The sequence below is a fragment of the Chionomys nivalis genome, chromosome 10 (genome assembly GCF_950005125.1).
Source record: "Chionomys nivalis chromosome 10, mChiNiv1.1, whole genome shotgun sequence".
Lineage (NCBI taxonomy): Eukaryota > Metazoa > Chordata > Mammalia > Rodentia > Cricetidae > Chionomys > Chionomys nivalis.
In genome coordinates, this window is record NC_080095.1 from 35,575,046 (window position 1) to 35,590,146 (window position 15,101).

General features: G+C 37.8%; 1 protein-coding gene across 40 annotated transcripts in view; it reads right to left on the reverse strand.

Moving 5' to 3' along the window:
* Positions 1–10,994: 10,994 nt before the first annotated feature.
* The window catches only part of Nrxn3 (neurexin 3), a 1,560,627-nt gene continuing 1,556,520 nt past the window's right edge, over positions 10,995–15,101 (reverse strand). For 20 of the 40 annotated variants that reach the window (XM_057782543.1, XM_057782542.1, XM_057782540.1 and 17 more), the window contains one exon: positions 10,995–14,033. In XM_057782543.1, coding sequence (XP_057638526.1) covers positions 13,411–14,033 — 623 coding nt within the window. In that variant the 3' untranslated portion in view covers positions 10,995–13,410. Of the gene's footprint in view, positions 14,337–15,101 lie in introns of all 40 variants that reach the window. The other 20 variants (XM_057782568.1, XM_057782567.1, XM_057782566.1 and 17 more) reach the window with 3 other exon arrangements.

The following is a 15,101-nucleotide window of genomic DNA, read 5'->3' on the forward strand; positions in this document are numbered from 1 at the left end:
CACTGCTTTTTCTACCAAAGGTTGATATTTGCATTACAGCAATCAGAAAAGTACCAAAAAATATGTATTTGATCATGCTATGTTAGAAAAAAACTATAATGAAGAAATAGAAGGAAAAAGGCAGAGTAAGAGACAAAAATCATGCTCCGTATTATGAAATTGGTTAATAATACTTGAAATCAGTAATTCAGAGGATAGGTAGCTGCATGCTCTCCTAGAAAAGGAGAGCAGACAAGCAGAAGAAACAGCTCAGAGAGAATGCAGTGGCTTCTCGCAAGAAGGATGAGGGTAGAACTGAGGAAAGTGCAGTGTGTGGGGGAGCAGTTTACACTTGATAGTAAGTTTGGTTTGTCCTAATCTATGTGCGTGTATTGGTTTGATAAATATTGAAATAAATGAGAAAAGTGAACATATTCTTGGACTCAACCAAGTCCATATTGCTGATGGACTTAAAAGGCCAGGGACAGATCATCACGACATTCTTCTCTCCGCGGTGGGAAAGTAAGAAGAAAAAAATTCCCTGTGTAAACTGACAGTACCCGTAGTTTAGGGGGTTTTCTGAAACATGCTCCCACCTCAAAAAAAAAAGTTTGAAGAAAAGAATTTTCTACCTTAGGTCTGGATGAAATGACATAAATAATGTAGCCTTTAGAATCCACAACCATAATTTAGTCTTGCTGGCCACTATGCAATGTCAGATTCATCACCTACCTCTGAGTTTTCTGAGGTACAAAATAAAAATAGTAAGGCCTATATCACAAGCCTTTCTAGGATTAATATTCTAACCACTGCTATGAAATTGGAGTGGTTAGGCCTGGAGAGGTGACTTAGTAGTTAAGAGCATTGGCTGCTTGCTCTTCCAGAGGACCTAGGTTCAAGTCCCAGGACCAACATCACAGCTCACAATGTCTCTACCTTTAGTAGGGGATACGAACCCCTCTTCTGACTTCCACTGAAAAAAAAATGCGGTGCATAGACATATACACAAGCAAATTCATCCATAGAGACATAAAAAAAAAGTTTTTATAAAGACTCTTGGCACTGTTAATACTTTTATGGAGAGTGACCCTGAATTTACCATGTTTTTAAGTTCTGTTGCGCTAAAAAAAAAAAAAAAAAAAAAAAAGGATCGAGTTCTAAGCCTATAACTTACTGAAAATGTAATCTTAGACTGAATTCCCTCAGCTGTGACAAGACTGGAGAAAGTGCTGAGCTCAGAGGATATTTACGGAGAGTAAAGAAGAGGCCTTTAAGGCCAAGAGTCTGGTAAACACTAACATTTAATCCGCTGTGCTCTCTACCCTGTTTTGTCATTTGCCCCTGGTAAGCCCTCTCCCTTTTGTACCCTATCCGTAGTATCCAGGTAATCCACCAGGGACTCTCCGTTTTCAAACTCTAGACAAATACAGACCCCACAGTTAGGTTTTTAACTATGCTTTCATGTGTGTGTTTGTGGATGGTGGGAAGCACAATCTTGAAAGAAGAAAGAAAGGAAAATGAAAGTTGGATGGCTCCTTTGTTTTGAAACACTGTTCAGGTTGATGGAAGCACAATTTGATAATGACTGAACCAGACTTCTCTAAAGTAGTACTTAAAAGGGGGTGGAAAGTTGGGGATGATAGACATGTGTTCACATGGAACCTTTTCTAGTGCTGTGCCGTATGATCACCATTGAAGTTTCAGGATGACTTTATCTTGGCACAACAAACATTCAGTTTTGCCTACCACAATTTTCATAAAATCAGGCCACCCAGCTCAATGGACTCCATGCCTGGCTCCCTTATAAATGTGGTGCAGTCTCAAAACCCCAACATCATACCCTGGGCTTTCCTGCTTATGTGATTATATTTTCTGTCTCATGCCTATTTTCCTGAAAGCTGATATGTTGTGTACAAACTCATCTGCCTTGTTGAACATTTTACATAGCATTTGCCTACAAAGAATACAGCTTACCCTTTTATCCAAGTAATGGATATGCTTGGCAGAAAATTAGCTTTGCTTTTTTACCTGGCTCTACTCTATACATTGTGATTGCCAGGGTGTTGGTGTTCATTCAAGTTAAGTTATTTGAAGTCTGCATCTGTTCCTATAGTTCTGAGATAGTTCCTAAAATGATTTTATTTCTAAAGATCTTAGCTGTTAATCGGGGACTGAATAGTCCTAAAAATGTGGATGAGAGATACACGTGCCATTACTGTTCCCCTGTACACGTAAGGTCAGAAGGGCTTCCAAAGTCTCAATTTTGATAAGGTTTAAAAACCTAAGTAGATCCATCTGAGAACAGGAAAACAACATAATCAAATATGGGCTATGGAAGAAAGAAGAGAGAAGATGGGAGAGAGTGGCAAAGAAATAAGCAAGTCGGCATTTTAACAGGCAGGAATAAACTGCCTATGCTGTATCAAACCTCCCAGGCGTTTGATCCCAATAAACTATCTTAATCCTTAGGGCTCTTCTGGCAGCATGCGATAACTGCTCTCCAACCAAACCTATTTAGCATAAACCTCATATTCTGTTTTTTTATTGTGCATCTGCTTTTAAAAAGTTAAACCAAAAAAAAAAAAATTCCAAACTTTTTTGAGAAGACATGAAAGGAAACAGCCCCTTCTGTGCTGTCTAGAGCCCGCCTACAAAAGTCCGTAGTGCTGGCATATCACTGGACAGAGGACAGTGGGTTTCCTTAATAGAGGCCTTTGAGATTCATCATTTCATCTGAGCACCTTGAAGAGGTTCTAGTGTTGACAACTTTTCCTAGTCTGAGAACACACAAATGGCTCTCTGGTGTGAATATGAGTGAAAAATGTCAAGATCACGGCCAACTTGAGGTCAATCTATACAACACTTGACATTTTTTAAAAATTACATTATCTTTGATCAAACCACAGTCAAATTTCTTTTTCTTCTCGGATTTTTTTTGTTGTTGTTGTTCAAAGATCATTGATTTACGTATATCTGACGTTGTCAATATTACATACTTGCAAGTTTCTGTCAAATATCTGTCAACCTGTTTAAAAGAAATACTCAAGTTACATCTGGATCATCGTATTGCAGTAATGGTCACCTGCCAAATGAGGAAGTCTTTCCATCTAATTAGACATATGGCTTAGATTATCCAAGTATGTTTTAGAAATGTGGTCGTTATGTTTGTGCTTAAACAAGTTTAAAAGTTAAGGTATAAGGGCTGGAGAGATGGCTCAGAGGTTAAGAGCATTGCCTGCTCTTCCAAAGGTTCTGAGTTCAATTCCCAGCAACCACATGGTGGCTCACAACCATCTGTAATGGGGTCTGGTGCCCTCTTCTGGCATGTAGGCATACACACAGACAGAATATTGTATACGTAATAAATAAATATTTAAAAAAAAAAGTTAAGGTATAAGAAAAGCAGTCAAGGAAACTCTAGCACAAAAGACAAATACAATGACTAAAGAGATTTTTAAAAATATTTATTGTGTTATCAGTATAAAGATATTAGTTTATTTCTCTTATGAGAAAGGAATTGTATGTGAGTGTATAATTCAGAGCTTATTACTTCTGAAAAGCAAGAGTGAAAGAGATAAAATAGGAAGAAGAGACAGCAAGGAAGCAAAAACGGATATCATTGTTATGCCATTCATTTGGTCCTATCTTCTGAGCAAGCACAACCAATATGGGCACTTAGGATTAGCCCACATTGGGTTGTGTCTCTTCCGTCCTTGCTTATTGTCTCCTGTTGTCTGGTATTGAGAATGCGCTATACTTGTTTTCTTTTTTTCAAGTGTGAAATCAGTACAAGTCCCATTGCTCATCCTACCCAGGGAACACATAAAGGCACATTCCCCCAAACTACATTAGGATGCAGGGACATTCAGTTTTCCAGTTTTAGTGACCTCATGTTTCATCCTACCGCCTGCCTGTTATTGTGTTTTCTTGAAAACCCAAGCAACCTTCTATAAGAGTGCTTGGATGGTGGTGCATGCCTTTAATCCCTGCACTCGGGAGGCAGAGGTAGGTGGATCTCTGTGAGTTTGGGGCCAGCCTGGTCTACAAGAACTAGTTCCAGGACAAGCTCCAAAGCTACAGAAAAAAAAAAGAGTGTTTGGATGTGCTTTTCTGGGTCTCCAAAAACTCAAATTGAGATAAAAGGTGAACCAAAGAGCTAGAAACAGAGTAGGAAATGAAAAGGAAACCAACTATTTTCCATTTTATTCTGTTCCATGAAACCAAGTAACAAACATTTTCTGATGGCTTAACCTGTGCTTTTTCTTACTATGTACCTTCTCTGTGATAAAGAGAAACATGCTATCAAAGAGCCAACATAAAACTTTTTCTGTCTTTGATTCTTTCCTCATAACACTCAGGAAAATTATAGCTCAAAAATAGGAGGGGAATGAGATTTAAGAAAAGAAAATGACCATTGTCAATGGAGAGTAGAACATAAACAAACAAACCATAAAAATGTTCTTGATGGCTCTTTCTCCAGTTAAATTGATGTAAAGTCAAACTAGTAATATTTAATACAAATACATTAGATTTACCTGCAGTAAAATTGGAGTAAATTGGTGCTCATATTCTTATGGTTAAAAAATGAATCCTTGTTTATTTCTATATGTGTGCATTAGTATTATTCCTCCTTACCGATTTCCTTGAAAAAAAAATTCTAACACACAAGTTCACAACTTACAAAAGGCAGAGCAGCTATCTATAATCTTAATGGATGTTTTATTCATTTCAAAAGGTGATTGAGCGCACTTAAATTGAAATACCAACTAGCCAAATAGCCCTTTCAGTTTCCAGGCGATCTCATTAAATGACGAAGAGTTCAGTCTTCAGTTAATCTGCTCTTTTATGTTGTCATTGGATAAAGAAATAGGATCATGTTTGTAACTGTCCATTAGAAAGAATGAAAGTTTATAAAGTTGGAAGCACAGTGAAGAAGGCTAAGGTTCAGAGACCCAGGGATAACTCTTCTCTGAATGCTCCCTTTTCTTTCTTTTTTTCTTTTTTTTTCTTTCTTCCTTCCTTTCTTCCTTTCTTTCTTCCTTTCTTTCTTCCTTCCTTCCTTCCTTCCTTCCTTCCTTCCTTCCTTCCTTCCTTCTTTCTTTCTTTCTTCTTTCTTTCTTTTAAATAAGCAGTATTGAATGGTAGTTTTCCATGGGAAGGTAGACTTCAGAGAAAATGAGATCATTAAAATAGAAACAAATCTTAAAAATAAATGGTGGGTAAACAGGGCCTTGTACTCTTCCCTTCATATCTGAAGGGAAGCATATCTGAAAATGGCCACAACAGTATATTAAATTAAATGCAAAATACAAATAATACATTAGGGACAGCGTTGCCTGAAGGCATCTTGCTTTTTCTATGTTTAGCTGACCTGCTGACCTAGGAAAACTGAGAGCCCAGAACTGAGACCCCCTCCGAGGGGTTGAAAGATTAGAATAGGTAACATTCTTGGGCTCAGCCAGGAGAGAACCTAGAAACAGTAACACTGAAAATTTGGCTAGTGAGACATGATTGAAAGGCATATTTTCTTGACAAAGGGAGGATTCAAAGAAATATTCAAAATGATTGAATATCTACTGTATTTAGGCTTTTTTCTTTTATTTTTATTGCATATGGATGAGTGTTTTGTCTTAATGTGACTCTTGTGAATCATGTGTGAAGTGCCCATGGAGGCTAGAAGAACGCATCAGATCCCTGGGAATTGGAGTCATAGATAGTAGTGAGCTGTTAAGTAGTAGGTACTGGGAATCAAACACAGGTCCTCTGGAAAGATACCTAGTGCTCTTAAACACTGTGCCATCTCTCCAGCCCTACTTCTATGTGTTTTTTGAAGTCTTTGGTGCTGGTTGACAAGGCTGTATCCATTGTTTTGGTTCTTCATGAGTCAGTAACAATAGCATATTGTGGTAATATACAATATTTATTAAGATTTATTATGTACCAGGCATATGCCATGCATTTACATGGATTATTTAATTCAGTCTTTCCAAATACACCGACAAGATAGGCATAATGTAATTACAGGCTTGAAACTGTTAGCCCTTAGTGAGCTAATTTTCTAGAGGTGTAGCATCATAATGCAAGCCATGCCATACTGATTCTAGAACTCACTTGCCCAAGCACTAAGAACATTTCAGGACTTCTCACATTGTTCATGTTATACCCCTCAAAGATCGACTTTGATGTCCTTTGACAGCTTTCTCTTTTGTATGCCCTGACTCTTACACAATCCCAATATCGTTCTATTGTCCTGGCTCCTACTCACATGACTTTATCCTACTCCATGGTTCAGTCTCTTGTTTTACGTGCTCTTTTATCTAGCCCATGGTATTGCTTTAACTTTAGAGTTGCTTCTATATGCCACTCTCTTGATCCTTTGAAAGTTTCACTCTAGAAATGTCTTAAAATCTGTCTTCTACATACTGAACAATGCCCCATGCTGAGATCATATACTCAAATCCTAACTCCAGATATGTCTATTTTGACATAGAACCTCCCATAAAAACACTATCCAAAAACATTAATGGCTTTGTAAGGTGAGGAAGATGTCTGTCTGTCTCTGTCTCTCTCTTTCTCATTGCTCATGGGGACAACAAAGGTCATGGGTACACACATCAAAAGGATGGCTATCTACAAATAAGAAACTGAATCTTTTAGACCTTTAGCCATCTTTAAGGCTGTGAGAAATTTCTGTTGCTTAAGCCACCCAGAGTATGTTATTCTGTCATAACAGCTTGAACAAATGAATGAATAAATACAGCATCCTACCCCTGACATTTCCTTTCAAATATTCCTGTTAAAATAGAAAATGGATTCTCTAGAGAAAGCAGTATGTAATTGGAGAGGTTCTAAATTAAGAACTACAAGATTGGACTTCCCATCACTACCTTGCTTTTTGACTATGTGAGCTCAGAGAAGTTGTTTAAGTTCCTTGTGCTTATTTTCTTTTATGTTCATTTATTTATTATTTTTATATTTAAATTTTCAAGTGTGTGTGTGTGTGTGTGTGTGTACACATGTACCTGCATAAGCCAGAAGCATCAGATCCCTGTGCTGGATTAACAGGGTTTTGTGAGACACTTGCCATGAGTTCTGGGAACTGAATCTGGGTATTCTGCAAGAGGAGTGCAAGCTCTTAGCCTCTGAGAAACCTCTCTCATCCCTTTTTTTATTTGTATATAAAATCATGAAAGTGTCATCAAGTTTTCAAAAGGAAAGGAAAACGTAGCTAAGATACAAAGATTCAGTATTCCCGTTGGATGGTACCAGCTGACACATTACTGATGCCTAAAAGTTACTTCAGGCTGGATATCATGACACATGCCTTCTACCCTAGAACATGGGAGGCAAAGCCAGTCAGGTTTCTGTGCGATTGAGGCTAGGTTGGTCTACACAATCAGTTTCAGTCTAGCCAGGGCTATATAGTCTGAAAATAAACAAAAACCCTATATAAATATTTATACATACATAGTTTCATTATTCATCTTATGAATAATATATGTATATATTATATCTGTATATATATATAGGAATTATATATGTGTATGAAGAAAAGAAACAAAAGTAGTTTCATGAACTCTCCTCTCAGAACCGTCAACAGACCCCCTCAATGTGCTTCTAGCTGGCTTTCCACCTCCATTTTTAAAACATTGATACTTACTTCTGACATCTTCCTCACCACTGTCATCTCAAAAATAAGGCAGCTTCTGCTTGCTGTCTTTTTTATGTCTGTAACAGAAGTCCTCTTCTTGCCTCTTTTCTTCAAAATAGCCCCTGACCTGGATTGCTGGCTCCTCCACTCACCCTGCAGGCTTCCTGAGGACAGATCTATTAGGCCCTTGTTCAAACATGATTATGTCTTCTATACTCAGAGACATATTGGCCCTTGACCAGAACTTCTCATGGCAGTCTGCCATTCCTCTTTCACTTCCATTGACAAGATTCTAAATTCTTATTAGTCATATATTTTGCTGACATGCTTTTTATAGTCCTCATGCCATTGAAATTATAAATTTAAGCTTTTATTAGTGTTAAACTTTTGACTAAAATCCTTTAACCCTTTTAAATTGTTCCAAGTCTTTCTATATGTCACTATTCCTGTAGGTAAAGTCTTCTGAACACACAAAGGACTTCGTTTGTGCTTTTTGAACATTATTACTATATTAATCTCTTTAGCATCCCTAATTTCGGTTGCACTAATTATTTAGAAAAAATGAATAAATAAATGACTTATCAACCCAATCTCAGTGTAATAGTTTGATTTTGCTGGATAAAGTACAGGATTTGGATATTTTTGGAAAAAGTTCAAACTCAGAATAAAAATGTAAGTAGGTCTATATGAGAAACAAAGGAGTTAAAGTCCTAATTATATTTTCTCTCTTCACCGAAGCAAAGTAATAACAGGCCATAATGGATTGATTGTTCATCAGGTTGAAAAATGTTCAAGAAGGGTTTGCTGAATTATCAAAAGAATGAATGTCAAAAATGGTCTATGATGTGTACAGTGTGTAGTAAGGTTTAGAGAGTTCACAGGACATTATATTTTGATTCATAACAGCAGCAAAATGACAGTTATGAAGTAGCAATGAAAATAACCTTTTGGTTGGAAGTCACCACAATATGAAGAGTTGTATTAAGTGGTCACAGCATTAGTAAGGTTGAGAACCACTGATTTAAAGCAATGGTTAAACTATAAATTTTGAGGAATAGAAGGTCCTTTGCAGCACAGAATGCATTACCACGTACACTGTGCTATGGAATGTGCACCTAAGAAGCTGGATAAAGTGGGGTTCAGGGAACTATTACAGACTTGGTGGAAAACTCAAAAAGGGATCAAAGAGTCAGTATATTGTATATGTGTGTGTGTGTGTGTGTGTGTGTGTATATATATATATATATATATATATTCAATTGTAGTGAAATAAGAGAGCAGTGAGAGAGTTTATGTGATGGAATAACATCCAACATCCAATAAGCTTCTTTCTTAGACTCTCAGAAGAAATTTTGGAATTTTTTTTCTGTGATAATAACTGATTGTTTTTTATATGTAGATATGATTTCAGGGCTAAGAACTAGGAACTGTACTCAGGGCTAATATACATATTAGATCATTTAGTTCTATAACAGAGCTAAGGGGTATGTGGTATATTTATAGTTTCCCAGAATACTTAAGGTGCCACAGTTGACAGAGAGTAGGCCCTGTATTGGGGGCCAGAATTGGAACTAAGCCTTGCTATTCCCAAACTTAGTGCCAAATTTCAACTCACTAAAAAGGGCAGTACCATGTTGACTTCATCATTGAAAGACAATGGGAAATGGTTTCTCTAAATGTGTTTTGACCAACTGTTTGCAAACAAGTACCATTTCAGTCTTCATTGTCTCTATGTGGGAAACTTAACTGTCTGAAAACTTCATTGCAATATTTATCCATAAAATTGTTAACTCTAACAACATCTTCCCCCAAATATCCTGACTTTATTAAACCAGACTTCTAGACATTTGTTTAAAATGTGCCAGACAGTCTTGTGTTACTAAATGTCAGTGATATGTTTGTTAGTTGGGAATACACTTCTCGATTATACCTAGTACCTTGAACTGACTTAGCTGTACCATTTAATAATTACTAAATTAATTGTTTTATTGTGTATCATTTGTGGTGTAGAATACCCAAGGAGAGAAGGAAATTATTACACAGAGAATAATTAAATAATCAAATAATAACATGGAAGAGGCTAATATGAAGAGTCTTCTCTATATCAAACAAAGGTAAAGATCTTTATGTTAGTTTAGGTGGAAGTTTCAAAAACCTAAAAATTGTACATTGCATAATTAAGTCTTTGAGTTTTAATACTTTTATTTATTTATTTTTACAGATGAGAAATCTCAGCGCATCTGTGAATTTCAGTCACATGTATGCAGTAATCCATCTAGGACACCAACCAACTCCACTTAAACTTAGAGCCCATGTGTTGGTCATTGACTTCCAGGCTAGTACAATGTGACTATCAACATGGCTGGAAAGGTATCAGCCAAGTTTCTCTTAAGCTATTTGTGGTTTTGTTCCTTCATCTTTAAAGTCGATTAAGAACACATAGATGAAAGCAACAGAGCACCTGGCACATCATGGACACTGATGAAGCATTTCTTTACGAAGTCAATTATCTGAGATAATAACTATCTACAAAAGAACTTCATATAATTTAGTACTGCCGAGCCTGATTTCATTCCATCCCCAAGATAGTCAACAGTATAACTATCCTACGAATGAAAGCTGAAAGCTCACTATGATACCATCCTTTTAAAACTTCATTGAGGACAGCCATTTAGCTAAATAAAGAAGGGGGGAGGGTCATGGTGGAAAACAGGGTACAGCATTGACTACCCAGTTGACAAAGTAAAGTGTGTGTCTAGAGTTCCATAGATGTGAGAAAAGTATAATGAGTAAATGAAGCCCTGATAGAGGGAGGCTGTAGGATGAAACTCTAAAAATTAAAAAAAAAAATTCAACTTTCACTATAGAATTTGGTGAGCTTTTTGCTTTCGTTTTTTTTTTTTTTGTTTTCTTTAGTTTTTTTCGCTATGGTGGGCAGCTTAGGAAGAAAGATATTTAAAGCTTTCTCTATAAGGTTATGTCTGAATACAATTCCTGAACAACCTCCAAAGTTTCTTATGGAAAACACTTAAGATAGCAAACATTTTTGAAAATATAACATCCAGGAATCTTTTTTCAGAAAACAGTGCTTCTGACATCTTACCTTCTGGAACATGACTTTTCCACCTCCTTTTCCATTATAGCAATCTAAACACAAAGTCTTCAGGTAGAGTGAAGATAATCCATCTCCATAAATATGCCTCTTGGGTCATTCCGTAATTAGTAAGTGTCAGAACAGTCTCTAGAACATGTATGTGGTTCTAGCTTCCTTGATTCTTAATAAAAGAAGGCTTATTTAGCTGTGTGCAAGATCTTTTACCAAATTTAAGAAAATAAAATTGCATCATAACACAGGGGTTTTGGGAAGAACATTTTATTGCTAAGCATATCCTTGAACGAAAAAGCAAATGGGAAATAAAAGTAAAAAGGAAAAAGAAAAAGCAGGAACATCACAACATCATGAAAGAAATTCCTTGAGGGTCTGCGAGGAAAACAATGAAAGCTCACATACAGAATGCACAAGTTCCCGTAAAATTGTCCAAATAGAAACTTACACGAAAAGGAATAAACAGATGAGTTTTTACTCAGACTTTTAAAAAATGTAAAGAAAGAAAGCAGGAGATCAGTTCACAAGACCTCAAGACTCTAAGAACAGCAATCCATCACAAACACCGAGATATAATCAACTTCATATACGCTGGGCCATTGATCGAAAATCGTGCTTTGATATCCTTTTATAGTTCTGTCTTTTTAATGACAACAAAAATGAGAACTCTTAACACATTGAAATCTCAGATAAGGAGGAACATCTCTTTCCATACACATCAGTAAAGGCTACCATTGTTTTAGACTGTGCCTTCTGCCCCGTGTCTTTAAGATTTATTTTTCAAAGTCAAATATTCATGCAACTTACAAAGACCAGCAAGAGTAGATTTCTAAATCTAGACGGCTGATTGTTTTCATCTGTACAAAAGAAATCGTATTTATGTCTGCCCCTCCAGAAGACACACTTCACCTTTATGCGAATATGTGCCTTGTTTTATCTTCTTGCTGTTTGAATGGCTATGGCCACAAAACCAGTTTATTGTTACGTGTACATTGTTTCCTCTTTATAAAAAGGAGACAGAATGGGATACAAAGCAAACAAACAGAGAGAAAGGAAATAACAGTTCTTAAAGCGGTATGTACATACGTGACTAAGGAATTATACCAGCAAAAATGTAGTAAAATATGTAAACAAAATCTGAGAAGTTTTTGTTGTTGTTGTTTAAATTCTCTTTGACACAGTTAACTGTGACAAAACGAAAACTCACACTTTCTTCACATTTTAAGGTTCGCTTTTTTGTTGTTTTGTTATTTTTTTCTTTTAAAATAACATTCTCATTCCACTTCAAGACTTGAACAGATTTCTGTGTCAGTCATCCCGTCAAACATACCATGATAAATATATCTGTATATATATTTATTTATATATATTATACTATTAAATTCCTTTTGCGTGTCACAGCAGCTTTATTCATTTATTTATCTGTTTTTAGAAAAGATGGGTGAAGGGCGACATGAAGGAGATGGAAAGAGATTTATTCACATCAGGCTACAAAATCAAACCGCTATGGAAACCATTATCACGTTGGAGGTGGGGAAAGAACTGACTTTCACACTTGGCCACAACATGGCTCGTTGTGAGCATTTGTGGTTGTGTTACAAGTTGGGAACGCCCCTGCAGTCTGTTGAAACAGACCTTAGTATTGTCTTTTCTTTATCTGCATGCATTTCGACCAATCACAGATCCAGTCCACCCCCTGCCCTTCCCTTGGAAAGGCTCTGCTTCAATTTGTGGGGCTTCTCTCTCCCCTTTCACACAATTTGGGTCGATGGACAGGGACAGTATTTGTTAAGTGAAACCAATAGCTCTGATAAAACCGGCCCCAAACCTGTCTGTTCGAGGTTTGAGTGGCAAACATTGAAATTAGATCTTGGGGAGCCACTTTTCAAGTAGATCATCATCCACCCCATAGGTTCATCAAAGCATTAGGAAACAAACAACAGATTCTAGAGCTACTACAACCTGCTACGTGGAGTGAATGCCATGGTAGCTTTTGAGTTCATATGGCAAGAGTCTCATACATTTTGTTTTCTGAGTATTTTTTTCTCTTCATATGTGCAGTCATTGTCAAAAAAATAAGTGAAAACCCAAAAGCCATTTTCCCCTCAGATCTTGAAAAGTTACACTCACATTAGCCAAAACCAGATAAACGTTATTTCTGGTTTTTTTGTATTATTTTCTTTTTGATTTTTTTAAAGCATTTTTCTTTTCTCATTTTTTTGTTATTTTTTTTTTACATAATTAAACAAACGAACAAAAAATAACCCAACATTGTTACAGTCAAGATTCACAAACATCATTACAGACTCACTTGCAGTTATGGAACAAGTAAGTCATATTGTCTTCTACCCCTGTCAAAAGGTCCTGGAGAGAAGGAAGCATCCAAAGTCGCATGGAGTCATGGGCTTGCTCCAGGGCGCTAAGCGTGTGCTTTATGATACAGCAGGGCAGAGAGAACTTTCTGTCTCCGAGCCATGGCTGCAACCTCGCAGCATGGCTGAACTTTACAGAGAGATACACCATCGTATGTGTCCTTTAAAAAATGGCTTTCCCCACCACAGTCATGGTGTACCCCGTCTCACAGAACACATCCGACAAGTTAAGTCTCATTGTCAAAGTACTCAGGTGTGTGTATATGAATCTGTTTTAAATTCACATACGATAGGCGTTGTGTTTACACATAATACTCCTTGTCTTTGTTTTTTTGTTTCTTATGGCCGCTCTTGGAGCTGGCTTGCTTCTCCTTCATGAGCGTGCCGTTGCTCTGGGCCGAGTTGCTGATGTAGTTCCTCGTCTCGTCCACTTGATAGGACCCCTCGTCCCTGTTCCTGTATTTGTACATGGCGTACAGGAGGATCAAGATGCAGAGGGCGGCAGCAGCCACAATGCCGACGACCATCCCTGTTGTACTGCTGGACTCCCGGATCACCTCTGAGGCCCCCGGAACCCGTCTGATTCCTGGCTCCGTGGGGTTTGCTGTGGGCACATTACGGAACATGGGGGAAGTAATTAGTGGGCTCTTCAGTTTGGTGCTGTCTAGCTCATAGGCAGTGGGCAACGGAAGCAAGACTATATCAGGCTGGGGTTTGAGATCACGGTTATTCATTTTGCCAGCTGGCAATTTGGGCACCATCCCAGACGAGGAGGACGCTGTGAAGCGGATCAGCTCAGGGGACAAAGATGTGGTTGTAGTTCTACTAGTTTCCGAGACTTTGTTAGGTCTAAAGTCCTTGGATTCCCACTTGGGCGCATGTGCTTTGTAGCCACCTTCGAAGATTGAAGTGGAAAGACTCTTATCTGTTACCAAGGAGAAGGTGGTGTAAAAATCTTCATCATCAGTAGGGGGCAGGTTAGAGTCAAAGGTTTCCCCTGAGCCATACCCAGATATCACCAAGCCATCATCATCACAACCATCGCTGCCTTGGTCCGACAAGCAAGGTAACCCCGCCTCAGAGGTCATGGACAGGGAATCTTTGGTGGTCTCAATAATGGTGAGGAGGGGGCGGAAGGTAGGGGGGAGTGTAATGGAGGGTACACGTGTAGCAATAGGAGGGGTAGCTAAAGGGTCTTCTACAAGAAGAGGAATAACTAATTCACCTCCTGGGATTGAAAAGAAAAAAAGACATAATTAGTACAGGATAAACACAGTTCATCGTCACTCTAATGAGGGCAGGGCAGAGGCGATGTCTCTGAAATGGCTATGAAGTGACCTGAATCTACATAACGGGTACTTCTGACTTGTTCTTCCAGGCTGACACAGAACCAATTATACGCCTCTGCACACCCAAAATTTGGAACCTTGGAAATAAGTGTCTTAGATTTTTTTTTTTTTTTTTTTTTTTTTTTTTTTTTTTTTTTTTTTTTTGGTTTTTCGAGACAGGATTTCTCTGTGGTTTTGGAGCCTGTCCTGGAATTAGCTCTGTAGACCAGGCTGGTCTCGAACTTACAGAGATCCGCCTGCCTCTGCCTCCCAAGTGCTGGGATTAAAGGTGTGCGCCACCACCGCAGTGTCTTAGATTTTTAAAGATACTCTCAAGTGATTTATAGTGACAAAATTCAAAGAGGTTAGTTCCAGGATCTTAGTTAATCACGTTCTTAGACATACTACCAAGACTTCATGTATGGTTGTATATACATACACAGTGAGCTTTATTTATGGATGTATCAACAAACACCCCTGTACCATTTCTCTATTGCTTCCTAGTTACTTTCCTGAGAGAGGGTGGCTAGTGTCTGAGCATCTGCTAACAAATATGTCCGTTGTTGAAGTACCCTCCTCCATCAGTGACAAAGCCAGGCTGGGATTCGCAGCAGGTTTAATACTGCAAAGTCCAGGGACATTTCAGAGAGTCAAATCTTCAAATT